The following is a 20,087-nucleotide window of genomic DNA, read 5'->3' as shown; positions in this document are numbered from 1 at the left end:
TATGCTTCAAAAAATAGCCATATATTCAGCTTCAATAGTTGACAAAACAACAATAACATGCAAACAAGATTTTTAACTAACAGTACAACCACCAATGATGAAAGCATAACATATAAGAGATCTCCTCTTATCCAAATCATCAGCATTATCTGAGTTAACATAATCAACAAGTCAATCTCTAGATTTTCCAAACTATAAAAAAGCATTAGAAGTACCACGTAGATATCCGAAAAATCATTGAACAGCCTTGCAATACTCTTTGCCAGGATTAACCATGAATCTACTAACAACACTCAGTGCATGAGATAAATCAGGACAAGTGCAGACCATGGCATACATAAGTGAATCAACTGCACTTGAATATGAAACTCTAGATATTTACTCAATATCATAATCTGACTCAGGACATAAAGCTGAAGATAATTTAAAATACGCAGCCAATGGAATACTCACTGGTTTTGCATTATGCATATTAAAATGACAACAGATCTTCTCAATATAGCCTTATTGACTAAGATATAACTTGTCGGCTTTTCTATCTCTAATGATCTACATGCTAAGAAATTTCTTTGCTGCACCTAAATCCTTCATATCAAATTCACTACTCAACTGTAATTTCAATTTGGCTATTTCTAACTTATCCTTTGCAGCAATCAATATATCATCGATATAGAGAAGCAAATAAATCGCTGAACTATTAACAGTTTTTAAATAGACATAACTATTATAATCAGAATGCTTAAAATCATTAGAGAGCATAAAAGAGTCAAACCTCTTGTACCACTGTCTAGGGGATTATTTCAAACCATAAAAAGATTTCTTTAATTTACGGAAAATATCTTTTTTCCTAGGAATAACAAAACCTTTAGGTTGATCTATATAAATATCATCATCCAACTCCCCATGTAAGAATGCAATTTTAACATCTAATTGCTCAAATTTATAATCATGTATAGTAACAATACTGATTAAAGTGCGAATAAAACTATGCTTCATAACACAGGAGAAGACATCATTATAATCAATACCTAAGAATATGGCTATAATCTTTTGCAACCAACCTTACTTTATACTTTACTGATTCATTGGAAGAAATACTCTCATTTCTTTTGAAAATCTACTTGCAACGAATATACTTCTCTTTTGACAATTTTACTAAATCTCAAGTCCTATTTTTTTTCCAAGTGACTCCATTTCATCTTGCATTTTAGTCATCTAATTATTGCAATCAGTAGAAGTAATAACCTCATTATAATTAGAAGGTTCTATATTACCTTCAACTTCTTCTGCACAACTCAAAGCATAAACAACAATATTATACTCCTTAATTAACCTCTTAGCTGGATTAATTTATCTTCTAGGCCTGTTAACTGCAATAGAATGTTGTGTAGGTTGCAAAATGGACAAAGAATGTACAACACTAGATGAATCATGATTAATAAACACTACTACAGAAATAATTTAGTGAGACGCCCTATATAGACAGTTACTATAAAGCCATCCATACAAAGATTATCATAGACAGCTCTAAGTAAGAATCGTCTGTGATAATGACGAGGTGCCTCCGAAAGTGGAGGACACTTTTAGTACAGATAGTTCCTATTAAGAAGCGTTTGTACTCTTAATACAAACGACTCGTATTTAGAGCCATCTATAATAAAATGAATATCACATATAGCTCCAAACAGGAACCGTTTGTACTATTATTACAGACGACTCGTATTTAGAGTCGTCTGTGATATTCGTTTTATTACAGATGACTATAAATACGAGTCGTTCGTAAAATTAATGCAGACGGCTCCAAACACGAGCCGTCTGAAAAAATAGCCGAGAGTAGGTGGGACACTTTAGTATAGATGGCTATAAACATGAAGCCATCTATAATATTAGAGTACATCATCTCCTACCTCCAGATCGAAGCAGAATAGTATCGACTGAGTGAAGAATAGTGTGCAGCTTTTGGAGGAAGAGGCTGGCGATTTTTAAGAAAAATTGTTAGATTTCGATGAAAACTTGAAGATTTATTGGCATTTGTTACTCCAAGGTAAACATTATGTTCTAATTTAGTTTAGATGGTCTAGATTTGGTTTGAAGAGCTAGCTACATCTAGATCTAGATTTTTTTCATGATGATATGGTTTTGTTTCTATTCATTATTATAGATGATGTAGATTTGTGTTCTAATTTAGTCTTATATTTTATTTTATTCATTAGATGATGTAGATAATTAAGTCTACATCTACATCTAAACTTAGATTTTTTTTTTCATGATAATCTAGAATATATTAGTTGTTCTAGGTATATATGAAGTTCAAAGTATAGATCAATGTTTAATTATGTGTTATTTTTTTAGATAAATTTTGGATTTTTTTATATAAATATAAAATTATCAATAACTATATAGTATTTAACGACAAGTTTTGAATTACCTGTTGTTTCATTCAAAGGTCATGAATATGTATATTACTATATGACTGATATGTTTGCTTGTGGTCTTTGCTAGCCCTTCATTACCAATTGGCTTGTCAGCAGCTGGTAATTTGTGGAGGATCTCTCTCTCCCCCTCTCTCTCTCACTCCATTATTTTGTACGAGTTCCTAGTTCAATAATTCTGTCAGACAAAAGAAAGTATGAAGTCATTTCAATGAAGTATGGCATATCGGCATGCTTTTAGCCTGTTGAGCTTACCATCTATAATTGCACTCCTGGCAATATAGTTATTTCAATCTTATTGATTTCAGCACTTCTGGCAATCTCCACAGTCTTTGCGCCAATCACAATTAACACGACAAAAAGAGCATATAAGTTATTCAATGGTGCATAGAATGATCTAATTGGTGTTTTCAATTCGAACAGTGTGCTCAATCATAGAAAGTGCATCAGCCATTATCTGGCATGGATGGCTATAGTCAGTGAGACCATTTATGACATGTACATATGCATATTTAGTCAACTCCATAATATCATAATGGTACATTATAGTTCTTTTAGCTTTGTTCCAATCTTAACTGTGAGAAGATCCTTAGAAGTAGCACCCATAACAAGAGACTATAGGATCCATTTATTCGAAAAAGGGTGTATATTTGGAAAGGGTAGTCGACTATAAGCCTATACTATATATCCACATCTCATTATCTTTTTTATTTTCTTTCTGAGATTGATACGCATTCTATTGCCACATATATATTCTAAGCTTTCGAATTGTCAATTTGGGTTTGTTCCTAATAAGCATGTGACTATTCCTATTTTGAAGATGCATCTGGAGATGAACTTGAACTGCCTCTGGCCTCTTCTCCTCAACAACAAAAGGGGGTCACTGCTCAACAACATGCAGAGGCCACTTCTCAGGAGCAAATAGAAGAAACTTGGGCATAGAAGCGAAAGCGAGTTGGCCGAGGCAAAAACCAAATATCCACGGGTCACTACACCATAACTCATATCAATGAGGCAGATGTGCCAACACAGTCTCAATAAGCTCAGGCGACATTCCGTAGAGCATGCATCTCACTTGGACGAACAAGGGTCAGGATAACTGTCGGAGGGTGAACTCCTGTCGCAGGGATCCCGAGAGACCCCTTTTTAGAGATTCGGCCGGGGGATGATCCTGAATGAGTTCGTCGGAGAAATAAATGGAAGTGGAAATAAATGCAACGGCCGGTGGTGGGGGATGATCGACCTAGTGCAAGGGAAGTAAATGCACCGGAGTTTAGACAGGTTCGGGCCGTACGGGGGCGTAATACCCTACTCCTGTGTGGATGCAACATCCTTCCCTGAGGGGGATCCCTCAGGGATATGCCTGGTTACAAGACTATATTGTCTAACTAAGAGCTTGAGGCTCCCTTGTTCTAGCTCTGCTCAGGCTTGCTTGTAGTGTTCTTCGTCTAAGTGTGGCACAGTCGATTACTTGGGCTTGTTCCTTCCTACGATGCTTCGAGTCAATCCGGTGTCTTGGTCCGCCCTCCTCTTCTTTCTGTACGCCCATCCTTTTATGCACTCGCTGGTCACGACATACCCCAAACGGGAAAGAAGGGGCACAAGTTCCAAGACGTCACGACTGAGAAAGGCGTCATCATTTCCTCTGGGCGAAGTGACAGGGGCGGTGGAAAAACACGGCGCGCGTCCGACCACCCGTCACTGTGGACGCCCTGGCGCCGGGCGCCATTGAGAGGGCCCACCGAGCAGCCACAGAGGCGCCCGGCACGCCCACCCTGTCTTGTTCCTCTGCCAGGGCAGGGTGGCAGGCAGAACGCCTTGATCCTAGCAACGTTATCCCGAGATACACCGGATGGTACAGGACGGGACCCGTGCAATTAATGGCCCCACGCCTCTCTGCCAAAGCATGGCAGGGACTGACACTGCGGGGGAGCAGTTGGGGATGTCAGGATGTCAGGCCACGCATGCCCATTAAATGTGGCCTTGGACCTCTGAATGGTTGACACCTCGTCGGTGGGCCCCTCGGGGGCCCTTCTGGGTCGTCGGGGCACCGGGTGCTCTCGCACGAACCTTCGGGGAACCGAGTGCTCGGGGGCTGTCACGTGCAACCCCGAGCACCCTCTCCCGAGCACTTTTGCACGAACCTTCGGGGAACCGAATGCTCGGGGGCTGCCACGTGCAGCCCCGAGCACTCTCTCCCGAGCATTTTTGTACTGACCCTCGGGGAACCGGGCGCTCGGGGGATGCCGTACGTAGCCCCCGAGCGCTCTCTCCCGGTACTTAGCTCTTCTGACCATCGGGGGACTAGGGTACTCGGGGGCGAGTGGGCACCTCCCCGAGCACTTTCTTCCCGGTACTTGGACTCTGCGGGTCATCGGGGAACTGGGGTGCTCGGGGACCAGAGGCTGTGGCCCCGAGCACCTTCTCCCGGAACTTAGATTCTGCGGGTCATCGGGGAACTGGGGTGCTCGGGGACCAGAGGCTGTGGCTCTGAGCACCTTCTCCCGGAACTTAGATTCTGCGGGTCATCGGGGAACTGGGGTGCTCGGGGACCAGAGGCTGTGGCCCCGAGCACCTTCTCCCGGAACTTAGATTTTCCTCATCCCGCAGGAGGGACCTCGCAGGATGGTGACACGTGGCGGACGGCTGGCCTGACCTTGGGACTCAGGGACCCCCGATTCCTGACACACCGACAATAACCTACCCAAACTAGAAGACCATGCCGCAGAGCGAGAAAAGCTTCTTGTGGGAAATAATTAAAGTCCAATTTTACTTCCCTGAAGGATGCTCCTTGGAGGATGTAGAAAGACATACAGTAGCCAAGATGGTCAAAGCTTAACTCGTCATTATAACCTTCATAAGTGACAGGTCATAACTGTGACCCGTCACTTATGATGATGTCATAAGTGATGGGTCACAGTAATGACCTGTCACTTATTATAAGTCATAAATGACGGGTCACGGTTATGACTCGTCATTTATAACTGATGAACGGTTTTTGTGTTTTTTGATACGAAAAAAATCAAAAAATATATTTTTCACCGAGCCAACCCAATTCAAAGCAATCACCACTCGCCACATGTCCCTGGCTATTTTTCAAGCTATTTTCATAATGTGCGTACCATGGAAATCGAACTCACGACCTACCCTCGCGCGCATCTCCGTCTTACCACTTTACCCTCGCTTGCGTTCTAAAGAGAGTAAGATGTTTTATCCTTTTAACCTTTTTACAGAAGGTCATAAGTGACGGGTCATAACTGTGACCTGTCAATTCTGACTTGTAATAAGTGATGGGTCATAGTTATGATCCATCACTTCTGAGCTTATACAATAGACACATAAACCAGTTGACCCATCACAGTTATAATGTTTTTTTATTCTATAGAGATCTACAGAAAAAGTTACATTTGATCCCCCACTTCGTCAGGTTCGGCGAATTTTTCAAGACCAAAAATGGCTTGAAAGATTGAGTCCTCGCCTCCAAAAGTTTATGCACCATTTTCGGAATGCGTGTTTGTGTCTATAGCCGTCATCCTTATATCAAACTTGAGAAGAGTTCCTATTCTAGTGTTTGTGAGGTCAGAAAAAATAAGAAATACTTGTGAATACACTAATATAAATGAAATTGTTTTAGAAAAATGATATTTGATTTTACCATTTTACTACACATTTTATGGTTTGCAAATCAATGGAAATTGTACTATTGGATACAGAAAATTATATTGTTATTATTTTTAATTAATACTAGCTAGATTTATAATTGATACATTATGAAGGATATATTAGACATGTCACAACTACGTAAAAAACTGAAGAGTTGATGGGCTAATACATCTAATATTATTAAACTGATTGACTAATACATCTAATCATTGACTAATTAAGATTCCTTCATCTGTTCTCAAGGGTCAAAACTTATCATTAGTGATGAGTCAAAACTTGACCCATCACTAATGACTCTCTTGGATGACCCTCACTAATGAGTTAGTCATTAGTGATAGGTCACAACTTGATATGTCACTTATGACTAGTTCAGGATAATCCGTCACTGATGAAGAGCCATAAGTGATGGGTCACAACTTGACTCATCACTTATGACTGGCCTAGGATGAACTGTCACTGATGACGAGTCATCAATGATGTGTCACAACTACGACCATCATTTTTAACATAAGTGACAGATCATATTACGATCCGTCACTAATTTTATTTCTTTTTATCTATTTTTCACATAGTGTCCATTGGAAATCGAGCCATCAGTAGACATCATCAGTTTTATCTTTTCCTTGGCATACAATGCCTCATAAACTTCTTTCAAAGTTAGTGTATCATGACTGTATAATATGATATCTCTAAAGTTTGTAAAAAAATTGAGCAATGAGCATAAAAAAATAAGACTCAAGTCTTCATCATCATATTTTATCACTATGGACCGAAAGATGATTCAACACGGAATCACCCTATTGTAATTTATGCATGAACAACTTCATCTTTAGATGCATTTTGCTGATCAGATCCTTAGATAAACAGATCAATTCCAGCTTTAGCTATAAAGTAGCAGCAATTTTTTCTTGTAAAACCTTCTGCAAAATATTATTTAATAAATAAAGATGAATTTATGACAAAGTCTTACTATCTTTTCTATTTTCTTTATCGGATCAAGACTTTTGATCTTGTTTCAAAAATTATCAATCACGTTATTTAGATTAATATACGTAAAAATAACTCGTATCTTAACTTGCTAGAGAGAAAATTTTGTATCTTAGTCTAGCAACAAAATATCTAAACCATAGTCGTGAGCGCGAAGCAATATAAGCCAGAAAACAAAGCGTGAAGCTGAAATCCTGGTGCACTGAACTGGGTGCACAAAGCAAGAAGTTTGATTTTTTTCCCTTTCGAGAGAGCGTCACCTCGAGACTTGGATGAACTTCCTTTTCTCTTTCCTCGGGTAGAGCAGACGCACGAACAGCCTTTTTTTTAATCTTTTGAACTCCGAGGTGAATCGGAAAGTGGTCAGCTGAACGGGTTGGCTGCTCGGGACTTGGGCCGGCTGGGAGATCAAAGCCGATGATTGGGATGAATGCTTCCGTCAGGCCGGGAAACGCAGCAGATGTCTCTCTCGGAGCGAGGCAGCAGATTTGTTTCGCGGGGATCGAAGTACAACACGGCGAGTGTGGATGAAATCGTCTGACTTCAGCACGACGAAGTCAGGAATGAACAGGGAAATATGGCAAGTAAAGTCAGGAGTAAACAGTAAAATATAAAGGACGAATAATATTATGATTTTAGACACTGTATGAATTAAAAATGTTAGAGGATAAATAGTACTATAGTAAAACAGTGTAGCAATGATGTAGCATATCCGTCCATTTCAAATTCAACGGTTTACATCAATTTGAAGTTATTGACTTTACCAAATCAGAGGATCCTATTCTGGCATGTGAATCCGATGAAGAGTGCCACGAATTTGACAAATCCCAGAGCGATGCCTTCTCAGCTGGAGGCACGATATCAAGCCGCGTGCAGGATAGTGCCAAGCAGTAGTTGACAACAATACGCTCAGCGATGGCGCGAAGATCTAGAAGGCGCCAAAAAACGATAAGTGATGAGTCGATGTAATTTTTTTCTCGTTTCTCAGATATATCAATCTGGCTCTGATTTCACTGGTTAGAAATCAAACACAAGATATAATTTTACTTGAAAAACTCCTCAGGAAAAAAAATTATATACGCCTATTTTCATTATATTAGAGATGTATACAATACAATAAATTACAATAAATATAGTAATTTTTTTTATAACTTATAAAAAATATATATATATGGATATATATAACTAAGTCTAATACAAACCGTTCTAAAACGTGAGCCGAAAACTTCACACGTATAACCAACAAAAATTTAGATTCCAATCCAATCAGAACATCCGAAGATGGCGGGTCATGGAACGAGCCCCGCCGCCAGCGTGTGTGGGACGCGACGGGTCAACGTCGGACGTGAGCGGAGCCGGTTGCCGTGTCTCGTCGACCCATGCTTGGCTTGCAAGCCACACCACGCCACACCACGCCCCGACCAAACAAGCCACACCGCGCGCGCTCGGCCCCGGCGTTTCTTCCCACCTCGGCAACTCCCGGGCCCCGGCGTCCTTGCAAACTTCCAGCTCGCCGCGACCAAACACGGGGACGGGCCGGGCGGCAAGCGTGAACCGCGTGACAGGGGTGCGTCGTGTGTGCAAATGGCGAAGCCAAGGGGTAGGTGGACGGGCCGGGGCACGTGCGTTTATTCGGCTCGAAATTATCCGGGTCCTCACTCGGCACACGGGTTTCATTCATCAGCGCAATAGCGCCCCTACCTGTGTACTTGTAAGCATTGGCGGAGCGAAGAGGTGTTTTGGGTATGTTCGAACACCAAAAAAATCCTAGATATTAATGATATCTAATTTTATATTAGATATAAAATTATATGGCATTAATCTAATTACACGTGATCAGTTATGTTATTATACTTGTGCATACTCACCGCTTGTTCTTTGACTCTGTCAGTACTGTAAGATGCACGTATTAGGACTTCTATTTGAAAGAGTATCTCTAATCGACTTTCTAAATCTCGCTTTTTATATCTCTGTATAGGGAGTCTCTCTAAAAAATTATCTTTATTTATCTATATTGTTCAACCGATTTCTTAAATCTTATTCTCTAAATTCTATTTATCTATATTTTATTAATATCTTATAAATAGAAAATGGCATATAAGCGGTAGGGATGAGCTTTCAGATGGCGCGAAAGATATTTCACTAGAGAGGAGGATAACAGTTATCGATGACGAACGAGGGGAGGTGCTCTTGTCCTCCTTAGATATGGTGAGCGAGAGAGACAATAGCGAGCTCGATATAAAGCCAGCTAAATCTGATTTTTTTTTTACCGAATCATCAAATTTGGCTATAACAACTCATTTAGCAAGTCGGTCAGAGATGTTGTAAGACACGTAGAAAATAAGGACCTGTTCGGAAGGGAATGATTTGGTGCAGAAATTTATATGATTTAGCATAAAAAAGACGCTAAATGTCAAACTAAAATGAAATAGTATATTTTACAGGACGTACACTATAAAACGACTATCGCCACAATGTAGGATGTCGTTTACCACGAACCATGACTCAAAGCAAACTAAAAAGTAGCTATTCCGCCGACCTACTTACTAGTTGAAGGGGAGTATGTTGGTTTAGCTCAACTTCTCCACCGCCATTTTAATAATAAACATTACTAAAAGTTAGTTTCTTAACCGAGAAATAAGCCTAACTTAGGTGGTTAGGAAAGATAGTTTAACCTCTATTAGCCTAACTTAAATGGTTAGAAAAGATAGTTTAACTTCTAATCACTAGAGATCAAATTTTAGATTTCTTTCTTGTGTATCTCACTTTACTAAAATTTCTTTTAGTGGTAGGTAGTATTTTTGTCGATATGAGACGTCTGTGGTGACTTTATTAATCTATAAGTTCCGTATTTCCGATCTTATATGGATACCGTGTAAATATATGTGATGGTATAAATGTGTACATATATGTGTTTACAAGTTATACTAATATTTTTTAAAAAAAAATAGTTTCTTAACCACCGCATCTCACGCTTCACCTCTTACATCGCTGTCCTCATATGCCCTCAAAATCATATTAAAAGCCCCCAATAAATCCCATGTTTCTCAATCGGAAAATGTCAACCCCATTTCAAAAAAAAAGAAATTAATAAAGGAGCACCTAGTCTTTAACATTACATATGCAATTATGCAAAGTACATCTAGAATTCTACAATAGTACATCACAAATACTAGAATTATGCAAACTACATCTAGACTCACGAATTCACAATACTGACGTCGGAATTCAGCAGGCCCGTCAAATGTGAAACCAAGTCAAAGGAGAATTAAGCCATGTAAACATATGAAAAGTCAAAAAGGAAGAGGTCAAATGGCAAATTTGCCACTCCCAGGTCCCAGCTAAAGGCAAGCAAAAAAATAAACATTTCTAGAAAGCCCCCTGCACTTTGCAACCACCCCAGTTAGCCCCTCCATCGCCGCCGGTTTTCCCAGTTTATAACCAACCCCCACCTCCTCGGCTCCGCCCACCAAATATTCCCACCCCCCCGGCTCTCGCTTGCTCCGCCGCATGTCAAGCATGGCCCACCTGCAGCTCTCGGCGGTCGCCGGCGGCGGGCGGCCGGCGGAGGCGTGCGGGCGCGGTGACGAGATGGAGGACGTGGCGCTGCTGGACTCGTACGACGAGGAGATGGGGACGCCGCCGGGCGGAGGGGGCCGGGAGGAGGACGCGGAGGCGCACGTGCGGGTCATGGGCATGACGTGCTCCGCGTGCACCAGCGCCGTCGAGGGAGCCGTCTCCGCGCGCCGCGGCGTGCGGCGCGTCGCCGTGTCGCTGCTCCAGAACCGCGCCCACGTCGTGTTCGACCCCGCGCTCGCCAAGGTGATGATGAAACCCCACGCGTTGATGTGGCGTGTGATCCTTGCGTGCTCGCGCCCGTGGAGGCGAGGTTCGTACGTCTCCGGAGCGATTGGGAGCTCGCTGACGCTTGCGGGGTGGTAACTTTTTGAATTCAGTCCTCCTAAATTTCAGGCGACTGAAAACGAGGGGCTTCTAGTCGATGTGTGTGAATGGGTGTGAACGTGCATGGCGTTCTTCTCCGTGCTAATTCTCCGTCTGCGGTGAGAAGGTCGACGGGCGGGAGGGCAGGCCGGCCCGGCGGAGGACGCGGGTGCGGGTGTGGGGCGGCGAGGTGGCGGGGACGCCACCGGCCGCGTGGCGGAGGACCGCCGGATGTGCCAGTGCCGGGGCGGGGAGTCGACGGTCCCGGCGGGCGCGGATCCGGCGGCGGGGACGCCGCCGGGGGCGGGCGGGGCGGGGGAGCGAGGGGAGGCTGTCGCGCGAGAGAGAAATGTCGCGTGAGGGAGCGGAGGCGGGAGGTTGAAGAAGATCTGCGCGCCAAGGAAAAACGGTCGCCTGAAAAATAGCATCTCTTTTTAATTATGTTTTTTTGGGGTTAAATTATTGCGTCTGCGTTTGCGATGGTTGGGCTGAGTTAGCGTGTTAGAATAGGAAACTGCATCGCGTCTTTCGGCTCGGGAGCGTGTGGTTTTTTAGTAGCGGTTGGGGAGTCAGGCATTTGCTTCATGAAGTATTTACTTCATGGGATCGAGTGAAGTGGGAATGAGCTAATAATTTTTGGTTTAAGTTGAGGGATGCGGTATTGTGAGGTCGACACCTTGGGCTATTCAATGTCTGTAAAATGCAGTGTTGGTTCTGTGATTGGCTATTCCAGTGCTATAAGTTTTGTGGTCTTTTTTCGCTTTTGGGATTGCGTGAGCTGTAACATTGTTGGATGCTCGTGATGGACTGTGGGTTGTCTCATTTTGGGAGTTCAAGGCTGGCACTTAGCTGCAGTTGGTTGATCGTACAGGTCGAAATGGGGATTCTGGTTAAGCTGCACTACAATAGCTTTTGATTGGCTGTTAAGCAATGGAGCTGCTGAATAATATTTTCATAAAAAAAAGGTGCTGAAGTCAACTTTAGCTCCTTAGTTCTAGGAGCAATACTCACCATGTAGGTTCAGGAAAGCTACACTACTATGGTAATTTTACTCGTTATGAAGTAATGCCATCTATCTTGCATAGTTGCATGGCAATTCCACCATGTTCTTTGGGAATTACAATCACTGCTTCCATATTGTTCTTGCCTTTTTTTTTTAATTACAGGCAGTGAGCCTCCCTTTTTGAGAATTACCTTCTTCGTTGTGATATAATGATTTGTTAGCCTATTGTTATGCTGGGAATTGCACACAGACTAGTTTAGCACTTCCTTGACTGGAAATCACTGAGTGATGGTTGGTGTTCATAAGAATACTTGTTGAGCTGTGGAACAAGTGATGATTAGCTTATCGCTATGGTGGCAGTGAAGTTGAGTGTGTTCCGTGCATCACTCTTTACTGGCACTTAAAATATGGTATTGTTGACTGTTAAGAAGAGTAGTTATCAAGTTGTGGAACTAGCAAGTTTGTATATTTTTGGACTAATACTCCTCCTGTAGTAATATTACGCAAATACACCCTTTTTTCTAGGTCCAATTAAGTACAGTAGCTTGTGCATCATCACTTACATTTTTTTCGTACTACCAATTGAAGATATACATATAGTTTTTTTTGTGGTTGTTAGAACTTAGAAGCCATTCTAGCCTTGGAGTTCAGTATTCGTCTGAAAAATTGGATGAGATGTACTTTATTTGTTAAAATGTGCCACCATTGTTGGAATTTTGACCATGATGGCCAATATACTTGCTAGACTCATAGCTTTTAGCTCTTGAGTGCTATTACATCATATTTAAAGCTAAAATACCTAGGCATCTAAGGAAAGCACGTATCTGTGATCCGCATGCATATGTTTTGGCTAGATTCTGCCCATCCACATTGATTGGCTTATTTGGGTCACTTCAATTGCTGCAACTTTATTTTGGTAACTTATCTATGCAGGTAGAGGATATAATTGAAGCTATAGAAGATGCCGGATTCGAAGCCGAAATTATCCCAGATTCTGCTGTCTCTCAGCCTAAGTCACAGAAGACTTTATCAGCTCAATTTAGGATAGGAGGAATGACATGTGCTAATTGTGTGAACTCGGTTGAGGGTATCTTGAAAAAGCTACCTGGTGTAAAAGGAGCAGTTGTTGCTTTGGCAACATCATTAGGGGAAGTTGAGTATGTTCCTTCTGCCATTAGCAAGGATGAAATTGTTCAGGCCATTGAGGATGCTGGTTTTGAAGCTGCATTCTTGCAGAGTAGCGAGCAAGATAAGATTTTGCTGGGACTGATTGGTTTGCACACAGAGAAGGATGTAGGAGTATTACATGATATTCTTAAGAAAATGGTTGGCTTGCAACAGTTCGTTGTAAATACTGTCCTCTCAGAAGTTGAGATTGTATTCGATCCAGAAGCTGTTGGTCTAAGATCAATTGTGGATACAATTGAGATGGGAAGCAATGGGAGGTTGAAAGCGCATGTTCAGAATCCATACACTCGAGGGGCTTCAAATGATGCACAGGAGGCCTCTAAAATGCTTAATCTTCTCCGCTCTAGCTTGTTCCTTAGTGTAAGTTTTAATCTTGCCTCTTTATTTTTTTTCTCACCCAAGAAAACATGCAGTTTAGGCCAATGGTTTAAGCAGAATGCATGTTTAGTGATGATTTTTTTGGAACGTGCTTGTTTAGCGATGATACCCTTGGCATTGTTATCAGTAGGGAAGGCAGGGCATATCTGTTGTGTCAGCAGCAGGCAGCATAAGATAGGGCATTGCCTGCAAATGACACTTCCAACATATTTAGTTATTTGGGAAAACAGAATTAAATATTCTTGATTCATATTTTTAGTTATGACCAAATGGCCCTCCTGTGGCATCTGACTCAATGGGTCCTATCTGACCATTGGCATATTTAAATAATGTTTTGCTGCTTATTTTTGCTTGCATATGACACCCACCAAGACAAGATGCCTTAGGGAGGAAAAATGCTGTTCTAATTTAATGTTTGGGAAAGTAGTAAAAGAGGGTATTCACATCTAATTTGACAGTTAACTAGAAAGTAGGGGGCAATGCAAAAAACCAGGGGTCCATTTTTCTAATAGGATTATACATTGGGTGTTAGATAATACAACTAAAATGTTGGGGTGTTAGATATTTTCATTAGTTGTATTTTTAAGTTGCTTCCCACAATTACAAAATACTTTTTAACCTGTTGTATGCTGCTGCTTGCCCCCTGACTGTCCTATTGTTTCCTTGCACCAGATTCCTGTATTTTTTATACGTATGGTCTGCCCCAGTATACCTTTGATTAGTACATTACTAAGCATGCACTGTGGACCATTTCTTATGGGGGATTTGCTGAAGTGGATATTGGTAAGCATTGTACAGTTTGTTGTCGGCAAACGGTTCTATGTAGCGGCTTATAGGGCCCTGAGACATGGCTCTACAAACATGGATGTGCTAGTGGTTCTTGGTACCACCACATCATATGTATACTCTGTTTGTGCACTCCTTTATGGATCATTCACTGGATATCAACCTCCCGTATATTTTGAGACAAGTGCAATGATAATTACATTTGTGTTGTTCGGGAAATATCTTGAGGTGCTTGCAAAAGGGAAGACATCAGATGCTATTAAGAAGCTGGTAGAACTGGTCCCTGCTACTGCTCTTTTGCTTCTGAAAGACAAAGGTCTCTAGTACAATTTTATTCCTTGTCATATATACAATTACACGACACCATCTAATAGTTCTATAGAAATGCGTCTTATATTATAATTATACACAAACTCACATTATTCATTTCAAATCCAGAAGGAAAATATGTCGGGGAGAGGGAGATTGATGCACTGTTAGTCCAACCTGGTGATGTCTTAAAAGTGCTTCCTGGTTCAAAGGTTCCTGCTGATGGTGTTGTAGTTTGGGGAACAAGCCATGTCAATGAAAGTATGATAACTGGTGAATCTGCACCCATCCCCAAAGAAGTATCCAGTGTGGTGATTGGGGGAACAATGAACTTACATGGCATCCTTCATATACAGACAACAAAAGTAGGATCTGGGACAGTTTTGAGTCAGATAATCTCTCTGGTTGAAACTGCGCAGATGTCCAAAGCACCTATTCAGAAATTTGCCGATTATGTGAGTACTCTTTTTTCTACATGGTATCCAACATTTGCTTTATCAGTAGGTATCACATGCCCTGCTGATCATGCAGTTTTCCTAATGTAACTTGAAATCTCGAAGCATTGTTTACGAATTACGATCTGTTTGCTGTTTCCTGCAGTTGAAATGATGCACATGTGACACTGTTTATATTCCCATTTTGTGTATTTAAATGCGTTCTAGAGGACAATAGTTTACTCTTTCTCAACTTTTGAAGCACATGTTCATTTCGTACATTGCTTTCTACTTCTATTGTTACTTGTCATAACATATTTATTTTATCAGAGCTCCTAGAAGACTAGTTTACTTGCGAAAAAAGCCTTATGCCTGCTGAAAGTGTCACATCATATTTAAGTTGACTATTGATTATTGCTGACCTTACCTCCATTATTATTTTAGGTGGCTAGCATTTTTGTTCCAATTGTCATCACGTTGTCTGTAGTAACATTCTCTGTGTGGTAAGTTCAATAAATACTGTGTAATTTGGTGTGATGTTATATCCGAGTTTCTCACATGCGCATTGGCTACTTATGTAGGTTCTTCTGTGGATGGTTTGGAGCATATCCAAATTCATGGGTTGCTGAAAATAGCAACTGCTTTGTTTTCTCTCTCATGTTTGCCATATCTGTTGTGGTGATTGCTTGTCCTTGTGCCCTTGGTCTGGCAACACCAACTGCTGTGATGGTGGCAACTGGAATTGGGGCTAATCATGGAGTGCTTGTAAAAGGTGGAGATGCATTGGAGAGGGCTCAAAATGTAAATTACGTGGTTTTTGATAAAACAGGGACACTAACACAAGGAAAGGCTGTTGTAACAACTGCAAAGGTTTTCTCAGGAATGGACCTTGGAGATTTCCTCACACTAGTAGCATCCGCAGAGGTGAGGCAGGCCTGATCTTAGACTATTCGTATGATTAACAGCAAGTTGTTTGAAAAATTACTTGTGTTCTGCTGTTTTTATTTGTATACTCTTTCAAATCAGTATGTTGTGAAAACATTTTACGTATTGCTCATTATTTTGACAAGTCAATGTTTTTTTTGTGTTTTGCTCTGTACTCAGGCAAGCAGTGAGCATCCTCTTGCCACAGCTGTTTTGGACTATGCCTTTCATTTCCATTTCTTTGGCAAGATTCCTTCATCAAAAGATGGCATTGAGCAAAGAAAAGAAGAGGTGTTGTCTCAATGGCTGCTTGAAGCTGAAGACTTCTCTGCAATCCCTGGCAAAGGAGTTCAGTGCTCTATCAACGGGAAGAATGTTTTGGTCAGTCAAAAGCTACCATTGTCTTTCCAAGTTTCCATGTCCTTTATAAGTACTACCTTGTTCCTCCACTCCGTTATATAAGGCATTTAGCTTTCCAGTTCTGCTCCAAAACATAGCATGCATGTAGATTTAATGCTATCTCTCCATTTTGCGCTGTTTACTTCATTGTCCTAAGCATTTATGCAGCATGACCACCCATACAAATTATCATCTCAAATATTTCCAAGGCACATAATAGAAGGCACTTGCGCCATTTTTTCGCTCTCTTGAGGATTCCTCTAATTAAGAACTTTTTAACCTCCTTGCACAGTCAAAGTATGGCTTATTTGAATGGACCAGAGAGATCTGATAGCAGTGTTATAAAATGCTAGTTGAGTAAATTGCTGATTATCTGGAAGATAAATGTTTTCAGGTCGGAAACCGTACTTTGATTACTGAAAACGGTGTAACCGTTCCCCCAGAAGCTGAAAGTTTCTTGGTAGACCTGGAAGTGGATGCAAAAACAGGCATTCTCGTGGCATATGATGGTGATTTCGTGGGGTTGATGGGTATTACCGATCCCCTGAAAAGGGAGGCTGCTGTTGTAGTGGAAGGACTAAAAAAGTTAGGTGTTCATCCCGTGATGCTCACAGGGGACAATTGGAGAACCGCCCAAGCTGTTGCAAAAGAGGTTAGTCTCTGATTCTATTTTCGCTTCGAATAATTCATAAGGTTCATTTGTTAGCTTATCTTTTCATCTGTTGGCGTTATTGTGCTTTGGCAGGTAGGCATTGAGGACGTGAGAGCTGAGGTCATGCCAGCCGGAAAGGCCGACGTTGTTCGCTCCCTCCAGAAGGACGGGAGCATCGTTGCCATGGTTGGGGACGGCATCAACGACTCCCCAGCCCTGGCAGCAGCCGATGTCGGGATGGCTATCGGAGGGGGCACGGACATTGCCATCGAGGCGGCGGACTACGTGCTGGTGAGGAACAACCTGGAAGACGTCATCACTGCGATCGACCTCTCCAGGAAGACTTTCAGCCGGATCCGCTGGAACTACTTCTTCGCGATGGCCTACAATATTGTCGCCATCCCCGTCGCCGCGGGCGCGCTGTTCCCCGTCACCGGGCTCCAGATGCCGCCGTGGCTGGCCGGCGCCTGCATGGCCTTCTCGTCTGTAAGCGTAGTATGTTCCTCGCTTTTGTTGAGAAGGTACAGAAAACCGAAGCTGACGACTGTATTGCAGATAACTGTAGAGTGATTGTTATGAATACTATATCTCCCTTTACCGTGTTAAGAAATGAAATGAAAATGGCGTCTTTTTGTAAGTTGTAGATTTTCAGTGGGTTCTGTTGCTTTACATATTTTTCCTTACCATTCCCCTGGTAATTTTGGGTTATCAGTGGTACCATGGCAAATTCTCATTCGTAATTACAATGCCTTCGGTCTCTTTTTGCTATCTTTTTGCTATACATATCTAAGTATGAGAGGTAAATAATGAGAGATAAAATAAATTTTTAGAATATATAAAAGATAAATATTAAAAGGCAATTAATATGAAGGAATGAAGATAATTTTTATACAAGGACTGTTCGATCAACTCGGTAGATATTCGATTTGATCATAACTCATGTATTTTGTAAGTATAGATATAGATATGGAATAGATTCAAATCTCATCAAAATGATTGATAAAGGACGTGATTTGTTGGCCTGGAAATTAAACGATACGGGAAACCCCAAAGTACGAACGATTGTGCACATCTTGTGGGCGTCGGTGTGTTCGGTGTTGGGGCTTTGCTAATGGAGTATGCCAAAGAGATTACAGAAATATCGGATGGGTTCCGTCCGCCGCCGCGCGGAAGAAGGCGGTCCCGCTGCCGCTGCCCACGAGAACGGCGGCCACGGCACGGGGCCACCCGCCGCGCCGTCGTTCTTCGCCCCTCGTGCACGCACGGTTTCACGGATTGCGCGGGTCCCGTCCGAGCGCAGCCCTCGCGGTAAGGTGTTGCCGCCAGCCGCGCCGTTCTTCCGGCGTGGAATGCCCGACGATGTTAACGATGAGCGAGCCATGAGCGACCTTTTTTATTTTTAAATCCGAAATTGCAAATATATGCTTTCTTTTTGAAATTTTGCAACTCTCCGTTGGAATTGGAATGCATATATTTGCAATTTTTGGATTAAAAAATTATAAAAATAAAAAACTCATCCATGGGCCATGCACGTGCAAATTTCTTGGGCCCGTTACGTATTGGGCCGCACCCACACCACAAAGAAAAAAGAGTAGCCCGGCAGCCCATGGATAACGGAACCTGACGGGCGATAATCCTGCCCGTAGTTTCAGGGACTCCACCGATGACGCAAAAGGCAACCATGCATGCATCTGGAATGTTCAGGCACGTACAGATTTCTTGGCTAATCTACTACGATTTCGAGTTGCATGCCATGATGGCACACTCTTTCACCATTGGCCACAAACGCTGCTTGAGTTGAGAACGAGCTGGGATAGTGGGGCGCAGTGCCATTCTTACGTGGAATCATATTACGATACCTCTCTCTCTCTCTCTCTCTCTCTCTCTCTCTCTCTCTCTCTCTCTCTCTCTCTCTCTCTCTCTCTCTCTCTCCCCCCTTGAGTTGAAATTCCTACGCGAATGTATATATATCATATGTCGTCACATACTCTAACCGAAAATGGATTCTAGTGATCGATGACGTGCCCGCAGAACATATTCCCCAGAAGGGTGTACTGGGTGATCAATCACAGATAAAACTAATGAAGCTAGTTAGTGATTGAGAATAATACTAACACACAGTGGAGCCATTTATGCAGACGCGCGAGCAGCGGATCAGCGGGCTTGATTAGTGTTTGATCAATAATCCAGCCGAGTCTGCCAGGTGTCAGGCAGTAGGGGAAGCAACGAAGTTATGGAGGAGGCTTCCTCCTCCCCATCGCCCTTTTTTCCCCTCCTTTTTCTCTTAAAAAAATGGTGGGGGAAGGGGCTAAGGGGAGCGACAATGGCAGTGGGGCTTGAGCCTATCACTGAAGATCTGCCTACCCTGAAAGATCCGCCACTGGTGTTATGTGCCTGCGGTAGTAATACTCTTTTCGATCAGATTTACTTATTATTTTTTAAATTTTATGATTTTTGATGTGTAATTTTTACTATTATTTTCTATTAAAAGATAGTTATAATATTTAATAAAAATATAATATTGTGAAAATATTTTTCAAAACAAATCTACCCATATAATTTTTATATTTTCTAACTAAATATTCTAAAAGTTATTAACACTCAAAGTTTTAAAGATTTAATAGAATTTTAATTAAAATAATAAATATTTATGATCGGAGAAAATACGTCCAACCCACGTTGCATGCTGCTCATATAATATCGCCCTCAACTCGTTGAGCAAATCGTCTGGCAGAAGGGCAAGCTATAAAGTTCAGTTGAAACGACCGACACTACTGCTCTTGCCGCGCTGGTGATCAACGGGTCATTTGCGTGCAGGCCACATACATATTCTGCTACGTTATTTCAGAAAGGAAATTTTAAAACAATAGCTCGGTCGTGGTACATGCACCCTGATTTCTCTTTCGCGTCGGATCAGATCACATCAGGTGCAGCATATGCACGCAGGCGGTATTCGGCCAGGTAGAAGAGACGTTTCCTCCGAGCTCTCA

The 20,087-nt window shown here is 42.0% G+C and overlaps 1 protein-coding gene across 2 annotated transcripts; it reads left to right on the top strand.

The window, feature by feature from the left end:
• The first annotated feature begins 10,545 nt into the window (after positions 1 to 10,545).
• On the top strand, positions 10,546 to 17,740 carry LOC133927183 (cation-transporting ATPase HMA5). Of its 2 annotated transcripts, none has more exons than XM_062373519.1 (9): positions 10,546 to 10,904; positions 12,961 to 13,575; positions 14,266 to 14,695; positions 14,818 to 15,143; positions 15,567 to 15,625; positions 15,704 to 16,046; positions 16,227 to 16,427; positions 16,840 to 17,097; positions 17,191 to 17,740. In XM_062373519.1, exons 1-9 carry the CDS (start codon positions 10,593 to 10,595, stop codon positions 17,665 to 17,667), a joined length of 3,021 nt encoding a protein of 1,006 aa, XP_062229503.1. In that variant the 5' UTR covers positions 10,546 to 10,592; the 3' UTR covers positions 17,668 to 17,740. The 2 variants fall into 2 exon arrangements, with proteins under 2 accessions (XP_062229503.1, XP_062229504.1); XM_062373520.1 differs by lacking the exon at positions 10,546 to 10,904 and adding an exon at positions 11,333 to 12,066.
• Positions 17,741 to 20,087: the final 2,347 nt, after the last annotated feature.

This window comes from Phragmites australis, chromosome 8 (assembly GCF_958298935.1).
Source record: "Phragmites australis chromosome 8, lpPhrAust1.1, whole genome shotgun sequence".
In the NCBI taxonomy this organism is placed as follows: domain Eukaryota; kingdom Viridiplantae; phylum Streptophyta; class Magnoliopsida; order Poales; family Poaceae; genus Phragmites; species Phragmites australis.
Note: the sequence above shows the minus strand (reverse complement) of the source record. Positions and strands in the feature narration are given on the sequence as shown.

What these genes read in the sequence shown, in the direction of transcription:
- LOC133927183 (XM_062373519.1), top strand. Translation starts at nt 10,593, where the DNA reads ATGTCAAGCATGGCCCACCTGCAGCTCTCGGCGGTCGCCGGCGGCGGG. An exon ending in GCTCTAGCTTGTTCCTTAGT is followed by an intron (nt 13,576 to 14,265) that starts GTAAGTTTTAAT and finishes TCCTTGCACCAG; the next exon opens with ATTCCTGTATTTTTTATACG. An exon ending in GTAGTAACATTCTCTGTGTG is followed by an intron (nt 15,626 to 15,703) that starts GTAAGTTCAATA and finishes CTACTTATGTAG; the next exon opens with GTTCTTCTGTGGATGGTTTG.